Below are 19212 nucleotides of genomic sequence, written 5' to 3'. Positions count from 1 at the left end.
CCAATCAATATTAAAGACGGCCCTGGTCCCCAAATGTCTGTGTTCCCATATCTATGTCCATAAGTGCACCCATGTCTCCCAGTGTCCCCAAGTGTCTGTGTCCCCATGCCTCCCAGCCAGTGTCCCTAGTGTCTGTGTTCCCATGTCTCCCAGTGTCCCCTAGTCTCCCAGTGTCTGTGTTCCTATGTCCTCCCAGTGTCCCCAAATGTCTCTGTGTCCCCATGTCTCCCAGTGTCCCCATGTCCGTATTCACAAATGCCTCCATGTCTCCCAGTGTCCCCAAGTGTCCGTGTCCCCATGGCTCTGAGTGTCCCCTAATATCCTATTGACACTGGACACACTGAGACATGGGGACACAGACACTGGGAGACTAGGGGACTGGGCGACATGGGGACACTGACACTGTGATACATAGGGACACTGATGCCAGGCTGGCCTTGCAATTCTTTGGGCAGACATGCTCCCTTTTTGGCAGTTCTGGTCACGTGATTCGTGTCAGTAGCCCACCCTTTTACCTCGCCCATTGACTTCCTGCTTCACTGGACACTGCTGTTAGGGGGTATGGATTTACTTGAAAGATGAAAGCATGCATTAGATAAAGAGATTAGCATAGAGTATGTGTTTTTTTTTTTTTTTTTTTTTTTTTTTTTAATTCTTTATTTTTGTTGTGCACATATATATCACAGGCAGGTAAGAGGTGCCCCAAAAGCAGTCCTCCAACATATCCCACGCTCAACATGCGGGGCACAAGATGAACAGGCACATTTTATAATATAATAATAACCAGTAGAGACGGTCGCTTGTGTAGGTAGCTAGGTAGTTAATTCAAGTTAAATCAATGCGGTGACTATGCTTTTGATATCTAAACGTTAGTAACATCGCTTTAGTGCTATTAGTGAACAAATCCGTTACACGTATTTTGTATGAGTAGAGTAACGCATTATGAGTAGGCATTAAGCATGCATCGATTAGCAGTAGGATACAGTTAGCTATTATGCTTTAAATTGCTAAACAATGCTAGCACATAGGATATATCATGAAGAAGAAAGAAAAAGAAAATAAACAAAAATAAAATAAAACAGCGCTTGATAACTAGTATTTAAACAAGCTAGTGTCATTATCCTTGTCATGGGACTGCTACATGCAATGAGAGTGTAAGAGTGACACTAAAAGAGAAGTACAAGTGACCAAAGGAACATGAAACTCAACTAAATAATGAGTTTGGGTGTCTGATCAAACTAGGCATGCTAAGATTAGTGTCGCCCAAGCTGACAGCGGAGGTGCTGGTTGGTGAAAGCATGCGTCGTCTAAAGTGTGGTATGTGTGGTATGGAGCGTACACACTACATCATGGTTGGGTGTAATAAAAATCAGAGGCATTAACAAAGAGGGAAAACATAAGTTGGTGCTTAATTAGATTAGGAGCTTATCATATATTATACTGTGTTAAGTCTGCTGTTCAGGTTAAGTGGTTAGTAAAGTTCCATATGTGTTGCAGACAGTGTGCTGAGTTCGGATGTGTGTGTGGTAGCCTGGCGGCGGGCACGGAGTGCGGGCCCATCAGCCTATTCCTCTTGTCGGGTAGGGTCCTTCTCTGCCATCCACAGCATCCCCGCCAGGATCCCACCCTCCAGGCCAAGTGCTCAGGCTGGTACGCAGGGGGGTCCGCGAACAGGAGGATTGTCCCGTAACAGAGTCTTGGGTGTGCCTGTCGCTGGTCTTGTGCCAGCCACGGCTAGAGTAGCAGGCCACTTGGGCCGGAGGGCTACATTGGGGCCCGATGTGCTTGGCTGGACTGTTTTGGCGTGATCTGCAACGCACGAGAGGGCCATTGTGATGAGGTGTAGGCTTAAATTGCTTCTTGTGTCTGTTCCTCCATGGCGTTTTTCCTGAGTCTCGTGGTGAGTATTTGGGTAGACGGCTGACCGGCCAGGTGGTCTCGTGGCGTTGCGCTGCGGCTTGCATGCTTGGTGATAGGCCTCTGAGCTTTAGGTGTATTTCTCAGGGTGCTATAAGGAGTGGTGGGCTGAGGTTGGTCCAGTGAGTGAGACCAGGTTAGGCTCCGAGTGGCTCCCTGCTGGCTGTGTTGCCTCCGCTTGCCATCCAGCCTCTGTGTGACTTGTTTAAGGCCTGTCTGGCTTAACTTCTTGTAAGTCCGTAAGTTGCTTTGGGTTGGTTTTGTCATGGCACACTGTACCTCTTTCTGTTGGGTCAGTTCTCTATATTTAGCCCAGAATGCATCAAAGGCTTTGACGATGCCGTCCTCCCCGGGTAGCCCTCGTTTTGGGGGTTTGGAGTGAGATGGGCCTTGGTTCGGCGGCCATCTTGGCTTCCCCCGCGTGGAAGTGTAACTCTGCAGGGCTTCTCCGGCTAGGACGGGTGAGTATTTCTGCGCCTTATGGTGGACCAGGATAACCCCCTCTGGTCCATGGGGGGAGGGGAGCAATTACGGGCTCCACAGTCGGCCGGAGTGCAAGGAGAGCGGCCGTCTCCCCCTGCCTTGGCCTCCCGTAGGCCGCATGGTTGCGTCATCGTGGAGTTGCTGACCGTCAGCGGATTTTACCGCACGCACTGTGTCCCCGAGCTGTTTACGAGTGCCCAGTAGGTGAGTGGGGTGGTACACAGTTAGTTTTGGCTGGGTAGTCAGGCGATTTCCCGGTCTTGGGCCCAGAGCTCGGGTAGCATGCGACCGTCCGCTCCTGCAGTCAGGCTCCGCCCCCCGAGTATGTGTTTTCTTATAGCTGCATCCTTTGAGTTTCCCTCCAGCACCATCTCCATCAGATACATGACGCTTGAGAGGTATGACTGTTTTAGTGTTTTTTGTCGATAAGATTCTATAATTAGGCCCCATCATAATTGTCAGCACCAGGCCCACTGGGCTCTTAATCCGGCCCTGCTGGCACTATATAACCCTTAGGTCCCCCCCACCTTCAGGGCCCCCCTCCCGCTGTGCTGAAGGGGGTTAAAACTCCTTCAGCTACTTACTTTAATCCAACGCCGGGCTCCCTCAGCGCTGGTAACCTCTCCTCCCCCTCCAACGTCTCAATGCTTTCCTATGTACGTTCTGCACACTGAATGCGATTTTCGCATTCAGCGTCGCAGAAGCGCCTCTAGCGGCTGTCAGGTAGACAGCCAATAGAGGCTGAATTAACCCTGCAATGTAAACATAGCAGTTTCTCTGAAACTGCTATGTTTAAATCTGAAGGGTTAAAATCTGGGGGACCTGGCACCCAGACCACTTCATTGTTCGCTGAAGTGGTCTGGGTGACAATAGTGGTCCTTTAACTGACCACGAAAAAATGGTCATTGTATCAGGTCTCTTCTAAATAAAGAATTAAAAAAATAAAATAAAAGGAACCTGCCCTGATAGGTTAGACTTTAAATAATCACAGAAGCTTGTTTCTCTCTGGAATATTTCTGACTTTATATTATTATTTTTTATCAGGCAGTAGTATATCTCTCAGTGTTGTACAATATGTGGCCAAATCAACAACTGGTTGAAAAAAAGAATCACGTCTGATAAAATGTACTGAATGATCATGTATAGTACATTCTATAGGGCAGCATAAATAAATTAAAAAAGCAATAAAACTGTGCTACTCTGCGCATACCATGACCGTGTCTTGCTGATTTACAGACCATGTCTTGCTGATTTACAGGGTTATTCACCAAACTCTGAATTTTCGTGGATTAAATTCCAAAAGGAAAAACTGAGACAAAAATATCTGATCTCCATACATATTTCTTGGCTATTTTTGCCATTGCGATTTAACTTGTTAAACTTTGGGGGTTTATGAATAACTCTGTAAAGTACCAATTATTGGGAATTCTAAGTGAATTTTGTACATTTTAGTTCTAAATAGCAGATTTGATCAAATTTCTCCAAGAAACCTATGTTTTAAATTTGGCTAAAACTGTGAAACTAACCTTGGGTTAAGTGCAATTCAAACTTTGTAATGAATAACTGTGTTGTTGTGACTATTGCACAGCCAGCTGCATTGTAATGCAAAGCTCATCATTTTGGGGGATGTGAGTGGAAGCCAGATTGGCCAGAAGTTGCCCATCCAGTTGTACAGCTTGCTAGTCATGTGACTGAGTCAGGAGGTGCTGTGAGCAGGGCGGATCCAGAACTAGCTGCAGTTTATATAAGCTCCTATGCTGTGTTTTTCATGATCATCCCTTCCTTTCTTTTGTAAGAGCAGCCACCCAAGGTAAGATCACTGCTAGACATTGCTCTCCGACCCCTATATGTTATTGTAAAGAGAATTCTGCTGTTATTGTATGGTTTCATTGTTACTGATCAGCTGCTGCAGTGCAGACACAATGTATCCTCTGCTTTGTGAAACCCACGTTCTTATCGCCCTATTCTGGGTGTGTATGTCTGGTTACATGTATCCAGGCGGGGGATTAACCCAATATGTGCCAGAGATGACTCTTTAGCCGCTGGAACTGCTAATTCTGGGCACTTTATATTCCAGTGATCATTTCACACCCTTTATTGCCCGCTCACTAATTACACTTGGTGTTAGAGGATACTGTTCCCAGTATTAAAGGGGCAGGAGTTGGGTGGTTTATAACAGGGGCAGAGATGTGTAAGGAGGGGGGTGAGGGTACATGTTTGGTTGTTAATGTGTTATATATGGGGGGTTACATGTTCAGTTTTTGTTTTATATGGGGGGGGGGAGGGGGAGAGGGTATATGTTTGGTTAATGTGTTATATTGGGGGGGTTACATGTTCAGTTTTTGTTTTATATGGGGGGAGGAGGGGGGTTACATGTTCAGTTTTTACTGTTGTGTAGTGGTCAACATGTTACTGTTTATGTTGGGGTCCATGTGTTTTTAGTGTGGGGAGGCGGGGCATGTTTAGTTGGTGGGGGTCCGCGTGCTTTATTGGGGAGAGGGGCATGTTTAGTTGTTACTGTCTGTTTATGTTGGGGGTCCATGTGTTTTATTTTGGAGGGGGCATGTTTAGTTGGTATTTATGTTAGGGGTTTGTTCTATGGGGAGCTAATATGTTGGGATTTATTGAATCAGCTGTCATTTGTTGTTTTCCGTTTCCCTGACTCCTTGCCCTCACCCACTGAGCTATTTTCTCCCCCCCTACCGCAGCCGGTTTCCGGGAGCGGTGGGTGACCTTTGGCCCTGGGTAAAGATGGCGAGCACTGGCCTGGCACCGAGATCACGTGGCCAGGGTGATGCACTGTTTACAATGGCGCTCCCGGAAGTGCGTCATTGAAGCCAGCTCTGTGTGCTGGTGCTGCCCTCATGGGATCTGATCACGTGATCCTTATGTTTACTATAACATGTGGTGGCTTGATCTGATCCTCCTGTATAGGGGTGTGAGAGCTGGTCCCTGGAGGCGCCAGGCCCCCTGTATAGGGGTGTGAGAGCTGGTCCCTGGAGGCCCCAGGCCCCCTGTATAGGGGTGTGAGAGCTGGTCCCTGGAGGCCCCAGGCCCCCTGTATGTGCAATGTCTGTGGAGTGGGTCATATGCCAGGCTTGTAGTGCAATCAATATATAAAGTGGGTTATAGTTGATCTTATGACCTAGTTGAACATTATATTGCATGTACATATAATATGGAATGTAAATCAAAGTGCTTACTGTATAGATAAAGTATTTTCATGGCAGTATTTTATTTACATTTTTTTTTCTTTTAATTGGTCCAGAAACATTACCCCACCTTGGAATGGGTGGTCATTGGGACCCATGGTATAAGTAATTAAGAGGGATTAAAAACCCATTGCATTCTGATATGTTAGGACTGAGTGTTGTTTCACTGTGTGTAATTGTTGACCATTTGCCCATGTTTGGTGCCATATATACACTGCTCAGTAGGACCCTCACCCCCACTAGTCTCCCCCTCCCCCCCCTTTTTTTCTTCGTTTCTTCTTATCCTTTTCTCCAGAGCTGCTATCTTGGTGCTCAACCTGGAAAGGTTGAAGGCAGTGGGGGAGTTTATATGGTAGAGGTTTTATGTTTTTTCAGCTTTTCAGACCTAGTGGTGCAGGGGATTTGTGTGGACATGTGCAGATGACTCATGAAAAGCCCTGTTTGGTTTTGGATAAGAGGGGGAGGTGGTTCTTATCTCACTTTGAAGGACATGGTTTTTGAAGGGATAGCTTTTGTTTAAGATAGTGGCATATCTTATCCTGAGATCTTGCATGCTGCTTTTCTGGGCCTTGTGCTATTAAAGCCCTTAAACTACTAGTGAGTTACTTAAATTGCAAGACCACTTTATTTAGCTACTTCAGCCTATCATCAGGGTAATAATTGGGGTTCCATTTGCAGATCATGTTTACTCTGCAGCAATGTGGACAGTCTGTCTTAACAATAGTCTGTTTTGGCTACAGCAGCATGGGAATGGTTCCATACTACTTGTAGTGCTCATTGTCCAATTTTGACTAAATCTTTTTCATAGAGGTGGTAAACTCTTTAGTTTTCACACTATTTACAAACTCCTAATTTGTGATTGAGTTTTTGGCAGTCACTCTAACAAAGGTGAAATCAATTTCTTTTCTAGGTCACAAAACAACCTAGCTTTTACATTAAGATGCAAATTATGGTTCCTGACAAACCAGACCTCAGGTCCACACCCTTTTGGCAAAATATACTCTGCTGTTACTGTATCAAGATGTTATACAATGGTTTTAGTTTCTGTTTAGTCAGGTAGTGGTCACGCTGCGAGCATAGTACACACTCTCAGGGATTAGTTTCACAGCGGGTCACTCTCAAAGATATTGCATTGAGGATGTGAAAAGATAATGTGAAACCTAAATAATCAACATAGATGTTACATATAATTAAATTCAAAAACTTGATGGACTTTCATCCCGAAAGTAACTGGAGTTCTATAATATACACCCCCTCCCCCCTGCTTTTTAACATTATACAGGCACTCATGCTATTTATTTTTGCTGAAACACTTACCAAGGTTTGTAGGAACATTGTTAAATGAATAGAATTATTTTAAGGGACCGAACTTTCTCAGCATTTTTTCAGTTCCTAAATTTTTACTGATGCAATTTACATGTAAAGGAAACTGCATTCAAGTCAGCTGATATTCTTGTATTCTGAAGGCAAATTTGTAAATCTTGCAGATTATGTTTATAGCTTACATCCCAACACTTAAAATAGAAAAATACCCTTTTAGTCCATTAAATTTTTTTTGTGTGGAGGAGTGTTCCTCAGGATGTGGGCAGGGATGTTCTGAGAAATTAAGTGACTTACTAAGGGCAATTTAAAAGGTTATTCTAACACTTCTTTAACAATGTTTTGCTGTCAAACAACTACTTTGAGATGTTTTTCATGAATAGTTTCTTTAAATGTTCACATGTGAAGTGATGGCTGTATTGCAATCTATCTAAAGCTTCTGGCTCCTTTACTGTGTAATTCTGCAACTTTTTTTTTTGTGGGTTTTAAGATTCAAATTGATTATTTTCTGCTTGAATGTTAAAAGGTGAATCTCCACTGATCAGGATTTTTAATGGTTTTTCTTCCTATACTTAACATCTGTGTGATATAGGGGAAAAAAATGCAGAAATCCACAACATTGTAGTTGGAGTAAAGATGGAGGAGTCCACTTCTAGGATAGCACTATTTCAGTCAAGGGTTTATGCTCAGTCCTTTAACCTGATAGTCGGCATAGAATTAACATGCAGAGAAGAGAAATGAAAAGATAAAATAAAAAAGTCTTGGTCTTCTTCCAATGTAACGCATGCTTGGCTGTGCCAGGATCAAATTGTATTGGGTTTTATAAATGTTTAATATACATTTTAGGAGGACATGACTTGTCAGGTTACCGTAAATAACCTGTCTATATAAGTGAAATGAAATGTATTTAACCATCATTTTTATTTATTTATTTTAGCGGGATTTGCACAACAATGTGGCGGCCTGTGGTTCTTCTGTGCATGCTGGCCACCATCGCCAGCTGTCGCAATGTCCCCTTCCTTGAACCTTTATCCCCTGATACGATAAACTACATCAACAAACTAAACACTACGTGGACGGTAAGTTAATATCGCTTACAGTAACTTTATACAGTCCAAAGAGTAAATCAGCATGTGAGATCTTACCTCAAAATATGGAAGTGAAAGACTGTTCATGAGACCAGGAAGTGTGAAGACAAAAAAAGCTCCGGTCAGATCACGTTGGCAGTCAGTTGTTTGAAGTCACAATATGTAACAAAATGCTATTGTGTAAAATTTCTTTAAATTAACTTCTATTCAGTTTGTATTTGTGTAGAAACATACTTGTGTTGGCAGCCATGGTATGGTAACTTGTTCATGGTCCTCAAGCCATCAGTTAACCCATAGTCCGGTTCCATGTTTAGTAAGCCAAACTATGTATAGGTATTGGCAGTGCTGGTTTGCGGCTTGGCCCTCTCCTGTGGGAAAGGGCTTGACCAGAATTGCGCATGTGTTGTCTAGATGCTGCTTGCAAAACTTGGTCAAAATTGACCAGGGTAAACCTGAAATGTTGTTGTTCTTTTGTTGACATGACATTTCATATGCTCTTAGGACTTCTCTAATTTGTAAAAATAACTAAAATTAAACAGCTACACCTCTAAGCCGCACTCAAAAGCACTCCCGTCCACTTTCTCACTTTGCTAAATGTGATTTGTGATGTGGCATAACCTTTTCCTCAGTCAGGTAACAAAATAAAAGATTATTCACTAAAGCGTGCATCAACATAAGGGCAAGACTGATAACAGGCCATCTGAGAATTTCACAATTTTAGCCTATAATGTGAACATTTTGGATTCCCTTTCATTTCCTGAAAGTTACACTTGAGTTAATACTCCAGTGTTTTTTTTTTTTTTTTTTATGCATCATTCTGACTTGCTAAGCTGTAAATAATCCTTATCGCTCTAATCTTAGAAAGTGGCATTTGTCAGACTGACGCAGAATTAAATGATATATGCTTTTACCTGTGAAAAATGAGAACTGAATTCTCTACAATGGTAAAGCGTGCTTGCTCTCTCTGGTGTAGCCACCACTCTTGTCCCTGTAGCATGCCTTCCTGGAATGATGTATGTTTTGTAAAGTGGGGCTCTCTCAATAGTTGCATTCCGTACGTCTAAGTGGCTATTAAAGCTCTCCTGAGTGCAATGTGTGCTTGACTTGTATTAGAAGTGTCCAGAAAGCTCAGTCATGCCTCAATACAGGATAACGTATGCACACCATACAGGCATTGGGTAAACCTACTTCAATTAAATTTCTGTAACTGATTTGGTACAAGACTTGTAGAGTAGTCTGCTAGTGCGTGCTCATGATATGCCTTTTCCCACAGGCTGGACATAACTTCAGAACCTCAGACCTGGACCATGTTAAGAGACTTTGTGGAACCATATTAGGAGGACCTAAACCACCAACCAGGTAAGATCTTTGAGTGTAAATCAGTGACTCTCCATCATTGTACATTAACACTCTTCGAACTTGTTTATACGGATTTCCACATTGTTTAATTTTATGGTCGGTCCTCTTGAAATGCCCTGTTATGCATTCTCCCCTACAAATGGATTGAACAGTGACTTTTATGGAGCTATGACACTTCATTACGGTGTTGGCTGCAGATGCTACATTTATCAGGTGTATGAACTGATGCTCTATCCACATTTTCCTTTTAGGATCTAATATACAGCACACCATCTCAAAAACAATGAACTTGATTTTGGTGGTGGGATGCCTGTGTTTAATGTCACCTGTCTTGGCAACTTCACTTTGTCCAGGTTAATCACTATTATACAAACCGAAAAGACGTGCACAAAAAACATGACTAACTTCCTGTATTAAATAAAATAAACCAGATTAAAAACCATACAAACTTGTCACTGCTGGATTTCACCCCCAAAATGTAGCTCTTCCCTACAACTGCCTAATTCTGTCCAATCCCCTATTAACTTCTTAACAATTGCACCACATCATACAGAACCGCTAACACATCCTTGCTTATGCAAACAATGTCTTGTTGTATTCTTCAGATTTGACATGCTATATTCCATTCTGGATTCATTACACGTGCTTGTCGTCTGCTTTGTTTACCCTTCATTTATGTCTGGTATTTAAGAGGCACCAATATGGAACCTTGACTTTTTATTGTTTTGAAGTTGTCATTCCTGAAAATGTATATTTATTTTTAGGTATTCATTTGCTGGACAAATGGACCTGCCTGAAAACTTTGACTCTCGGGAAGCTTGGCCAAACTGTCCAACTATCAAAGAAATTCGGGACCAAGGTTCCTGTGGATCATGCTGGGTATGTAGATGGTTTAACTGCAGCAGTAAATATATGTAAATCCAAAGCATTGAACTTTGTGACTTTGCCTAACTTTCTGTTTTGTGAATATTTAGGCGTTCGGTGCAGTGGAGGCAATTTCTGATCGTACTTGTGTCCACTCTAATGGAAAAGTAAACGTGGAGGTTTCTGCTGAAGACCTGCTCTCTTGTTGTGGCTCACAGTGTGGAATGGGGTATGTTACTTTTGTATTTCTGTGAGCTTACATGCTATGTAAAGCATGTCATAAGTGTAAAAATCTACATATTATTTTGGTTATTTTTCTAGGAGTAGTGTTTCTACTTTTTGAGTTTTGTAAAACTTGTCTAGCCTGAACCTTTCAAGAAGTCAGGATTTCCTAGCTTAACACCACAATAATATTTAGGCCCTAGAAGTACTTGTTACTTGTCATGGGTTCATCAGTCCTCCGGCAATGACTAATAACCACAAAATACTTATTTTTCCTTGCTTATAAACCTGTCCAAAGTTATTGGTCATTTGTAGGCTATTTTTTCGTTTTGTGGCCAGCTGGTGGAAAGTTTTGATGTATTTTTTTTTTTTTTTTTTTGTGACATTTGGTATATATCTGATTTTTTTTTTTTTTTTTTTTTTTTTTTATTTAGCTGCAATGGAGGATACCCTGGATCAGCCTGGGATTACTGGGTTGAGAAAGGCCTGGTCTCTGGTGGATTGTATGACTCACATGTGGGTAAGTCAAATATGCAGGAGCCACCTATCACTGCCCTTATCTATAGATTTGCTTAATATGATGTGGCCCCTAGTATTGTCGTTTTTTTTTTTTTTTTTTGCTCTCCATGTTGTGTATAAATATGTGCTATAAAGTGTGATCAGGTAATGAAAACTGTTTTATTTATACTAGGACAACTTCATTTGGAGTGGTTCATAAAAAAATCATTTTTTAATCCAAACCTGAATGACTTGGTCTGTCCTGAATTTTTCCTGTGGAGTTTAATTTAACAAGGCTCCACATGTTAATTCCGGATGGATATAAGTTTGGTTCAGATGAACTGCTCCAAATATACTAGTTTTTACCTCTTTGATATGGTGGGTGATGTTACCTAGTCTGTTCTGTTTCATAATGTCTTGGCATGCAAGCCTAGGGAATTATGGCATGGTGTCGGGAGCACATGGATGTGCCATGAATAAATGTACAATCCAGTCTTAATTTCTAACAATTTTATTGCTGTATAGAGCGTGCCGGGTGAAGTAGGTCCATTCTCAATCTAAAACTTTATTTTTTACAGGTTGCAGGCCATACTCCATTCCACCCTGTGAGCATCATGTCAATGGCTCCCGTCCGGCTTGCAAAGGGGAGGAGGGTGACACTCCAAAGTGTGTGAAAGCATGTGAATCTGGCTACACTCCTGCCTACTCGACCGATAAACACTTTGGTGAGTTTTTCTCTTGACTTGGGGCTTTGTACCTCTCTTGTAAACCCTGCCAAGCTCTTGCCAGCTACTAATGTCTAAATCTGTCAAATTCACTTTAATTTTTTTAAAGGTTGATTTATTTTTTTGTGGTTTTTTTTTTTTAAACGCCCTAATGGGCACCTCTAATTAGCCCCCTTGTGCTTTCTAGTAAAACTTGAAAACTTTTTTGTTTTACGCTTGCCTGTAATCCATTGCCATGTGAAGCTGTTATCCAATCACAGGCTTCTAATGGCTCCATGTGCATGTACACAATCTGAGCTGGGGAGTGGGGGAATAAAACTTTAAGCAGAACAAACCGTATTATACGGAGGGCTCACAACATGGAGGGAGGGGATACCCTTGTTTCCACTTGCTCTGCAATAGAGAAGCTAACTATGTGCAGAGCTTCAAACAGAAGTTCTGCAAATACTCCTACCACCATGACCACAAATTCACTATGGTGGTTAACCCCTCAAGGACACATGACATGTGTGACATGTCATGATTCCCTTTTATTCCAGAAGTTTGGTCCTTAAGGGGTTAAAGGGTTACTCCAATGGATGTTACATGGCTTGCTTTTCTTGAGCTGAAACTCTCTCCTTTGATAGAGCACTGCATGATGGGAGTTGTAGTTTGCCTGCCTGTTTCAAGGCATTGTGTATGACTGACTGTGCAATACTCTTTCTGATTAAACCTTTCACATCTCATCTATTCACTCGAAGCTTTTGCTTTACACTGTTGGTCACAAGTGAACAATGTAACTAATCCTCAACTATGTTCTGTAGGCGGAAGCTCCTACCATGTCCCAAAAGATCAGCAAGAAATCATGGCAGAAATCTACAAGAACGGACCGGTGGAGGCAGACTTTGTGGTCTATTCAGATTTCCCAAATTACAAGTCAGGTAAGTCAGACTGTTATTTCTATCTGAAGTAGCTCCTATACCCCAAAAAGCTATGGCTTACTGCATTAGATGCAGTTTGCTATATAAACACGTGTGTTTTAGATTCTATAGAATGACCTGGTGATATTGGTGTATTGGCACTGAAATTAGCCTTGTCTGTTGGACATGTTTACTTCTTGCACATTTATAATTTAATCTCTATTCTTGTAGGTGTCTATCGCCATGTGGAAGGACAAGTACTTGGAGGCCATGCTATTAAGATGCTGGGCTGGGGTGTAGAGAATGGTACCCCATACTGGCTGTGTGCAAACTCCTGGAACTCAGACTGGGGTGATAATGGTACGTAACTTCTCAACACGAGTCTAAGGAACTTCCTTTGGTAATGTTACTGGTAATTCATTACACCTTGAGATGTTGCCTTTCGTTAGGGATACAAGAAAGCAAGAGTACTGCTAACTGGAAATCTAGCATTTCCTCCAACTAAATCCATGATGGAAGTTATTCACTAAACTGGAAACCAAATGGAAACGTCTGTTTTGACTTAACCGGTTTCCTTGTGGATTTTCTTGATTTCTGGAAACTGTAGCTCTTGATTTGGGACCTGTGACACCAAGTTGGTTTTTATTCCATTACTTGACTCTTCTATGTGAATGCCTCTAAATGTTTAAGTGAGCACTCAAAGTGCTGTAGCCAGTACAACTCAGCAGTGGTTATGGTTCCAGAATTGCCCTGGTGCCTTCCCATTGTAATTTCTCAAACCATCTTGGAATTGTTTGACCACTTCCTAGGCTAACTGGGTGCCCTTGTTGCATCCAGCTTTTATTACTGACCAATATTAAATATAGCTTTTATTACTTACAAATATTAAATATATTATTATGCCAGCAGGATGTTCCATAATGCTGTACATTGGGTGGACTAACACACATAATTGTAACCAGACGAGTTGGATACACAGGAACAGAGGGAGTGCAGTATAGTGACACAAGATAAGGGTAGGGTAGAAAAGTAGGTTGCAAGAATAGCCCTCACTGAGGGCTTAGTCTGTTATTTTTGACAGTTTCAGGGTAGTTGGTGTGTGGGCATGAAAAGCTGTTAACCGTTTAATTGCTGCACTTTCCTGCTGAAGTGAGTCTTCAATAATTGTTTTGAAGGAATGGAGACTGGGTTAAAGTCTAACGGGGAAGGGAGCTCTACTGCCAAATGTCTCCAATGAGCTAAGCTGGTTCAGTACAGGACTACACTAATTGGCTGAGAGCGTTAAGCTGCCGCTGTCAGTCACGGAGCACAGCCTTCTCATAGTTCAGTGGAACAAATTGTGGATTCTCCAGTGAGCTGTGGCAGCAGGCACTCTTTAGAACTCAGGGAAATCAAACCATTGTAACACTGGGCTGGATAAATCCATTGTGAACATTCTAGTGTCACTTATTGAAGGTGTTGTTAGTTTGAAATTACGCAATACTCATAATACTCTTGAGAAAAACAAAACCAAACTAAAGTTTCCAGAACCTCCTTAAACTACTTAATCCTGACATTGTGTGTGGGAATCAAAGCTGAACTAGGATTATTTTATAAAGATCGCATCTTTATGAAATACTGTTAGAATTCACTGAAGTTCCATTTCTGATCAGATATACTGAGCCAAAGTAGGGACTACTTTGTCTCTGTATTTTGACTACATTTGACACTGGGCAGAGCTACTGACATTGTGTCAATCCCAAACGGTCACCAGTGACTGCTGCATGTGAGTACAGCAGTGGTGTCTGCTCCTGGCAGCTGAATAAGATGACTGTGAGGGACAGGTTCAGGTAAGTAAGAAAATCTCCTCCTTTATCATCCCCCCTCCCCTCCCCCATATTGGGATTGGGGGCGGCAGTGTAGTTGACATCATGCAATCTCTCTTCAGCGCTGCCTTCTCTCAATCTGTCTGGAGACCTGTCAGTCATACGCTCACACTTCTGCCAGAATACAAAACAGAAGCTTAAAGAAGATCCCACGTTTGCACTTTAAAGGGCCACTCCAAAACTAAGCATTTCAACTTGCTGAAGTGCCTTGTGTTTGGTGTCTGTTATTTAATCTTGTTTGAAAGGTTTACAAGAGATCTGCTTTCAATATAAAATGGCATGTAGAAGCACCCCCCCTGTCAGAAACAGAGATTTATTTTATTTTTTCCTCTTTTATGATCTCTACAAAGCGAACGGAAGTGACAGGTGGACAGTCAGTGCGTGCCTGGCTTCCTCGCTTCTCAATGAGCTGTACTATAGGAAAGCTGGAACCGCACACTGTTCCAGCACAGACTGCTGACTGGAGTATTCCTGGCATTCTGTGCTGGGGACAGACCAGGAGGGCTTGAAAAAAGTAACAAAAATGAAGAAAAATTTAATTTTAGGATGTCATGGGCGTCAAATGGAAGGTTACATCAGCTGATGGTATATGGTTGGAAGTGGAAGCAGAAGCTTCACCTGAGACCATATAATATACCTTTTTCTTTGTGTAAATTTTAATTAAATTCTTACTCGCAGGACTTATTTTTATGAAAAAAAATCAAAAACCTCTTTCTGAAATGAGGGACAGTCATTTCTAAGTACCCACACAGCTGGTGTCAGATTTTTATCTTGCTGATAAATATAATGCAGGTTATGGTAGCATTGCAGTACTTCAATTCCATGTTATGAACCTGCCCATCAGGGCATCTCACTCATTTATATGTAGAAAGGTACTACAACTCAATTCTGTGCAAAATCATTCCATGTCCCTTCCTGACTCCTAAATATATCTTTCTTATTTGTAGGCTACTTCAAGATTTTGCGTGGAGAGAACCACTGTGGCATCGAGGCTGATATTGTTGCTGGAGTTCCCAAAAACTAAACCACTGCCTTCCTAGTGTTGGCTGACTGTACACTTGCTAAAAGACATTTTTTTTTTTTTTTTTTGGTTTTAGAGAAACAAATTTACTTTTTAATACAAATTTAATTAGGATTTTACTCTGCTGCGCACATAGCTATTCCTTTATTTTATGTCCTGAAGATCATGTCAAAGGTCCTCAATCAGAATATGCTAGAAGGAACGAGCTTAACTCCTCACCAAGTCGAAAGATCTAAACTACGAGAACCCCACGTGACCATTTCTCTGCGCTTGTAGTTGCCCGTACTATCCTTCCTTACGAGACAGTGTAACAAATTCAGAGAATCGACTGTCGTGGATCTAAATGATGTGTTTTTAGTGATTCGTCTTGATTTTATTTTTTATAACCATTTAAGGAGGGATTAAGGATTACATGCTGCTGCAAGGGATGTTCTTGATTTTGTATTTTTGTTTAATTTGTGCTGGTTCTGTTACCTGTTTTATATGTAAAATATTGCCTTCAAATGCCAAGTGGACTATTCAACCAACTGACCTATTCGTCATCATGCTAGGATTCAGGATGGAGGATCCGAAGTAAAGTGGTTGCTGAAATTTTACCTTCATCTTTACCAAACCCTCAATTTGCCTCCGCTTCTCAAGGCTTTGTTTTAATGACTAAAGATGGCATGCAAATGGCTGCCTAACCTTGTAATCATGCATAATGTAATGGGTTATGATATAAACTGAAGGATGTCAGCCATCTGTTTTTAGGATATTACATTTTTGTTTTAGTTTATTTGCCAATAAAAATAATCTTCTTAGAATTGTTTGATTTTGTAATTTCTCCATAGACTCAAGAAAAATCTACTAGCTCCAGGTCTGCCAGTACAGACACATAATTCAGAAGGAACTTAAATCTTCATAAAGGGACCCTGCTAAATGTAAATGTTGCTATTAAACACTAGCGGTTGACACTAGGAGAACATTTATGCTCGACAGGGGCTGCGACCTCTGCAAGCCCTGGTCCCCATTTTCAGCGGCATCACTGTACAACTTAAATGTTCTGCTTTGCAAGGTTTATGGGATATAAAGTACAACCTTCCACACCCAGAACAAGTGTGCAGTAGAATGTTGCACGAATTCTTTGCTCCTGTGGCAAACAATTCCTGTTAATTTATGCCTGAATGAATCAATCTGTCCAGGATTAACATGACTAATACCATTTCTACTGATCTACATGCAAGTGAATGAATGAATGAATTTATCAGTCTGTTGTAGGTGAAATGACTTGTGCACTACCTTGCCTTAATTTTCGTTCATAAAGCTTTTAATAGAGCTATGAACACAATTTGGCCCTCTCTACACATGAATGTGGCTGTGGTATAGCTTTGTCATGGGCAGCGCTATAACCTTCAGTTGTCTCATCACTTCGTTTAGTAAATTGGTTAAATGTGGAGTGAAATTATGGTGACTAGTGTTGCTATTTAATATTCAGAAAAATGGTAATTAAAGGGATAGTGCTAGGAATACAAATCTGTACTATAAACACTGGTGCACCATCACATGCCCCAGCTCTGCCTTCAAAGTAATCCAACGGGGGGCCTAATGCACATGTGCCACACTCATTCTGCCTTCCCCATAGAAAAGCATTGTCTTGGAGTCAAAATCTGAGCCTCCAGTGTCTCTTTGATAAGAGCCACTAGAGGCAGTCTACATTTAAAATTGCAGTGTTTTAAATTGCAGGGCTAAGCGACAGGGACAGCGTACCCAGACCATTTCAATGAGATGAAACTGGTGTCTATTGCCCCTTTAAATCTAGTAGAGAATCACACAGGCCTTGCAACTCATTTAAAAAGGTTAATGTGGATCCTGTGGGAAAACAGTGCCATCTTTGGACTAGGCTGGATCTGCAAGCTGTAAATAGCTGACTTCATTTATTGCCAAAATATATGAATTTTTCTAATTCACTACAATTTGTCATGTAGTAGAGGGGCAAAAAAGCCACATACTGGGAAAGTCAGTTTATCTCGAACTGGATTCTCATGTTTACTGAAGACAAATCAACTTGTATCTGCACAATTTATCTACCGTATATACTCTAGTATAAGCCGACCCGAATATAAGCAGAGGCCCCTAATTTTACCCCAAAAAACTGGGAAAACGTATTGACTAGGGTGGGAAATGCAGCAGCTACTGGTAAATTTCTAAATAAAATTAGATCCTAAAAATATTATATTAATTTAATGTGTGTATATAATTAATGAATGCAGTGTGTGTGTTGCAGAGCCGTGGTGGGCATTTTTTTTTTCATTTTTTTCTTATTAAAATATTTTAATTTTATTTAAAGGTTTGTTTTTTTCATCCCCCCTCCCTGCTTGATGCATGGCAGGGAGGGGGGCTCACTCCCTGGTGGTCCAGTGGATGGGCACTGTGTAGGAGGGGGGGCGGCTGGCAGAGTTTACTTGCCTCTCCTGCAGCTCCCTCCTCCGCGCCGGTTCCGGTCAGCATCTGTCAGCTCACACTGTGTCTCGCGAGACCCGCACTATGATCTCGCGAGACTTACACTGGGAGCTGACAGAGGTGCTGAACGGACCGGCGCGGAGGAGGAGGGAGCTGACCGGAGCTGCAGGAGAGGTAAGTAAATGCTCTGCAGCCCCCACAGCCCCCTGTCTGTATTATGGCAATGTAAATTGCCATAATACAGACATTGACTCGAGTATAAGCCGAGTTGGGGTTTTTCAGCACAAAAAATGTGCTGAAAAACTTGGCTTATACTCGAGTATATACATTTGAAAACAAAGGCGCAGATATTAAAGTGGACATTAAATGCGCTATATAGGATCTGCACATTGACAACTACAGGGTTTTTAAAGATAACCTGGACCAAATGCATTCTGTAGGATTTACATTCAGAGTGGTATGAGGGCGAAGTTATGTGGCAGCCAGCCACCACTGTAATATAAAAATTTTAAGGTGGTCAATATGTACCCCATCTAACTAAAGGGAGGTGTACAACCTTCCTTATGCCCCACCTCCTGGGATGCAAGTGGGGGTCATGTCTACTAAATGGTGAGCAGCTGCTGAATGTTGGCCTGGAGGCTATGAAATAATTAAATCACTACTTACCCTGTTAAAAAAAAAAAAAATAAAAAAAAAAAAAATATATATATATATACATATACACACACACAATCTCCCCCTCCTTCTCTTTACTGGGTTGAATAGCGCAGTTAAGGTAAGTTTAAAACTCTACTCAGGTCTCCAAAATGGTTTTCCCTCAATTGTTGCATTACAGAGAGAGCGTTTTACCTGATGCCACCCATAAGGGCTGTCTGATCCTAAATGCCATATATCTATGTAAAAATAAGATGGCACAAAAATGGATCTATACATGGCATTTAGTAGTGGCCGCAACCAACCATGAAATTCTGATAAGACTCAAAAGACCGTTCAATAACAAAAATTGGAGCGCAAAATATTAGACCATTGCCCACATATATAACCTCTTACATACAGCTAAATCATTACAAAACAGTGACGAAAGGTGATCCTTATCTACTTAATACGTGCCGAAACAAAATGTGATACCATTGTGTGTAAAACCAAATCATGATCATGATTTGGTTCTACCACAATACCACTGGTCATGATTTGGTTTTACCCATAATGGAATCACATTTTGTTTGGGCACTTAAGTAAATAGGATCACCTTTCGTCACTGTTGTGTAATGATTTAGCTGCATGTAAGAGGTTATATATG

The 19212-nt window shown here is 41.6% G+C and overlaps 1 protein-coding gene across 1 annotated transcript; it reads left to right on the top strand.

Annotated features, from left to right (window-relative positions):
- The first annotated feature begins 4102 nt into the window (after positions 1-4102).
- CTSB (cathepsin B) lies at positions 4103-16276 on the top strand. The gene is made up of 10 exons (XM_063442030.1): positions 4103-4210; positions 7870-8011; positions 9294-9379; positions 10144-10258; positions 10354-10472; positions 10900-10985; positions 11542-11688; positions 12492-12608; positions 12819-12947; positions 15400-16276. Exons 2-10 carry the CDS (start codon positions 7886-7888, stop codon positions 15474-15476), a joined length of 1002 nt encoding a protein of 333 aa, XP_063298100.1. The 5' UTR covers positions 4103-4210; positions 7870-7885; the 3' UTR covers positions 15477-16276.
- Positions 16277-19212: the final 2936 nt, after the last annotated feature.

Source organism: Pelobates fuscus, chromosome 2, assembly GCF_036172605.1.
Source record: "Pelobates fuscus isolate aPelFus1 chromosome 2, aPelFus1.pri, whole genome shotgun sequence".
NCBI classification, from domain to species: Eukaryota; Metazoa; Chordata; class Amphibia; order Anura; family Pelobatidae; genus Pelobates; species Pelobates fuscus.
The sequence above is the reverse complement of the archived record's forward strand: the minus strand, read 5'-3'. Positions and strand labels throughout refer to the sequence as shown.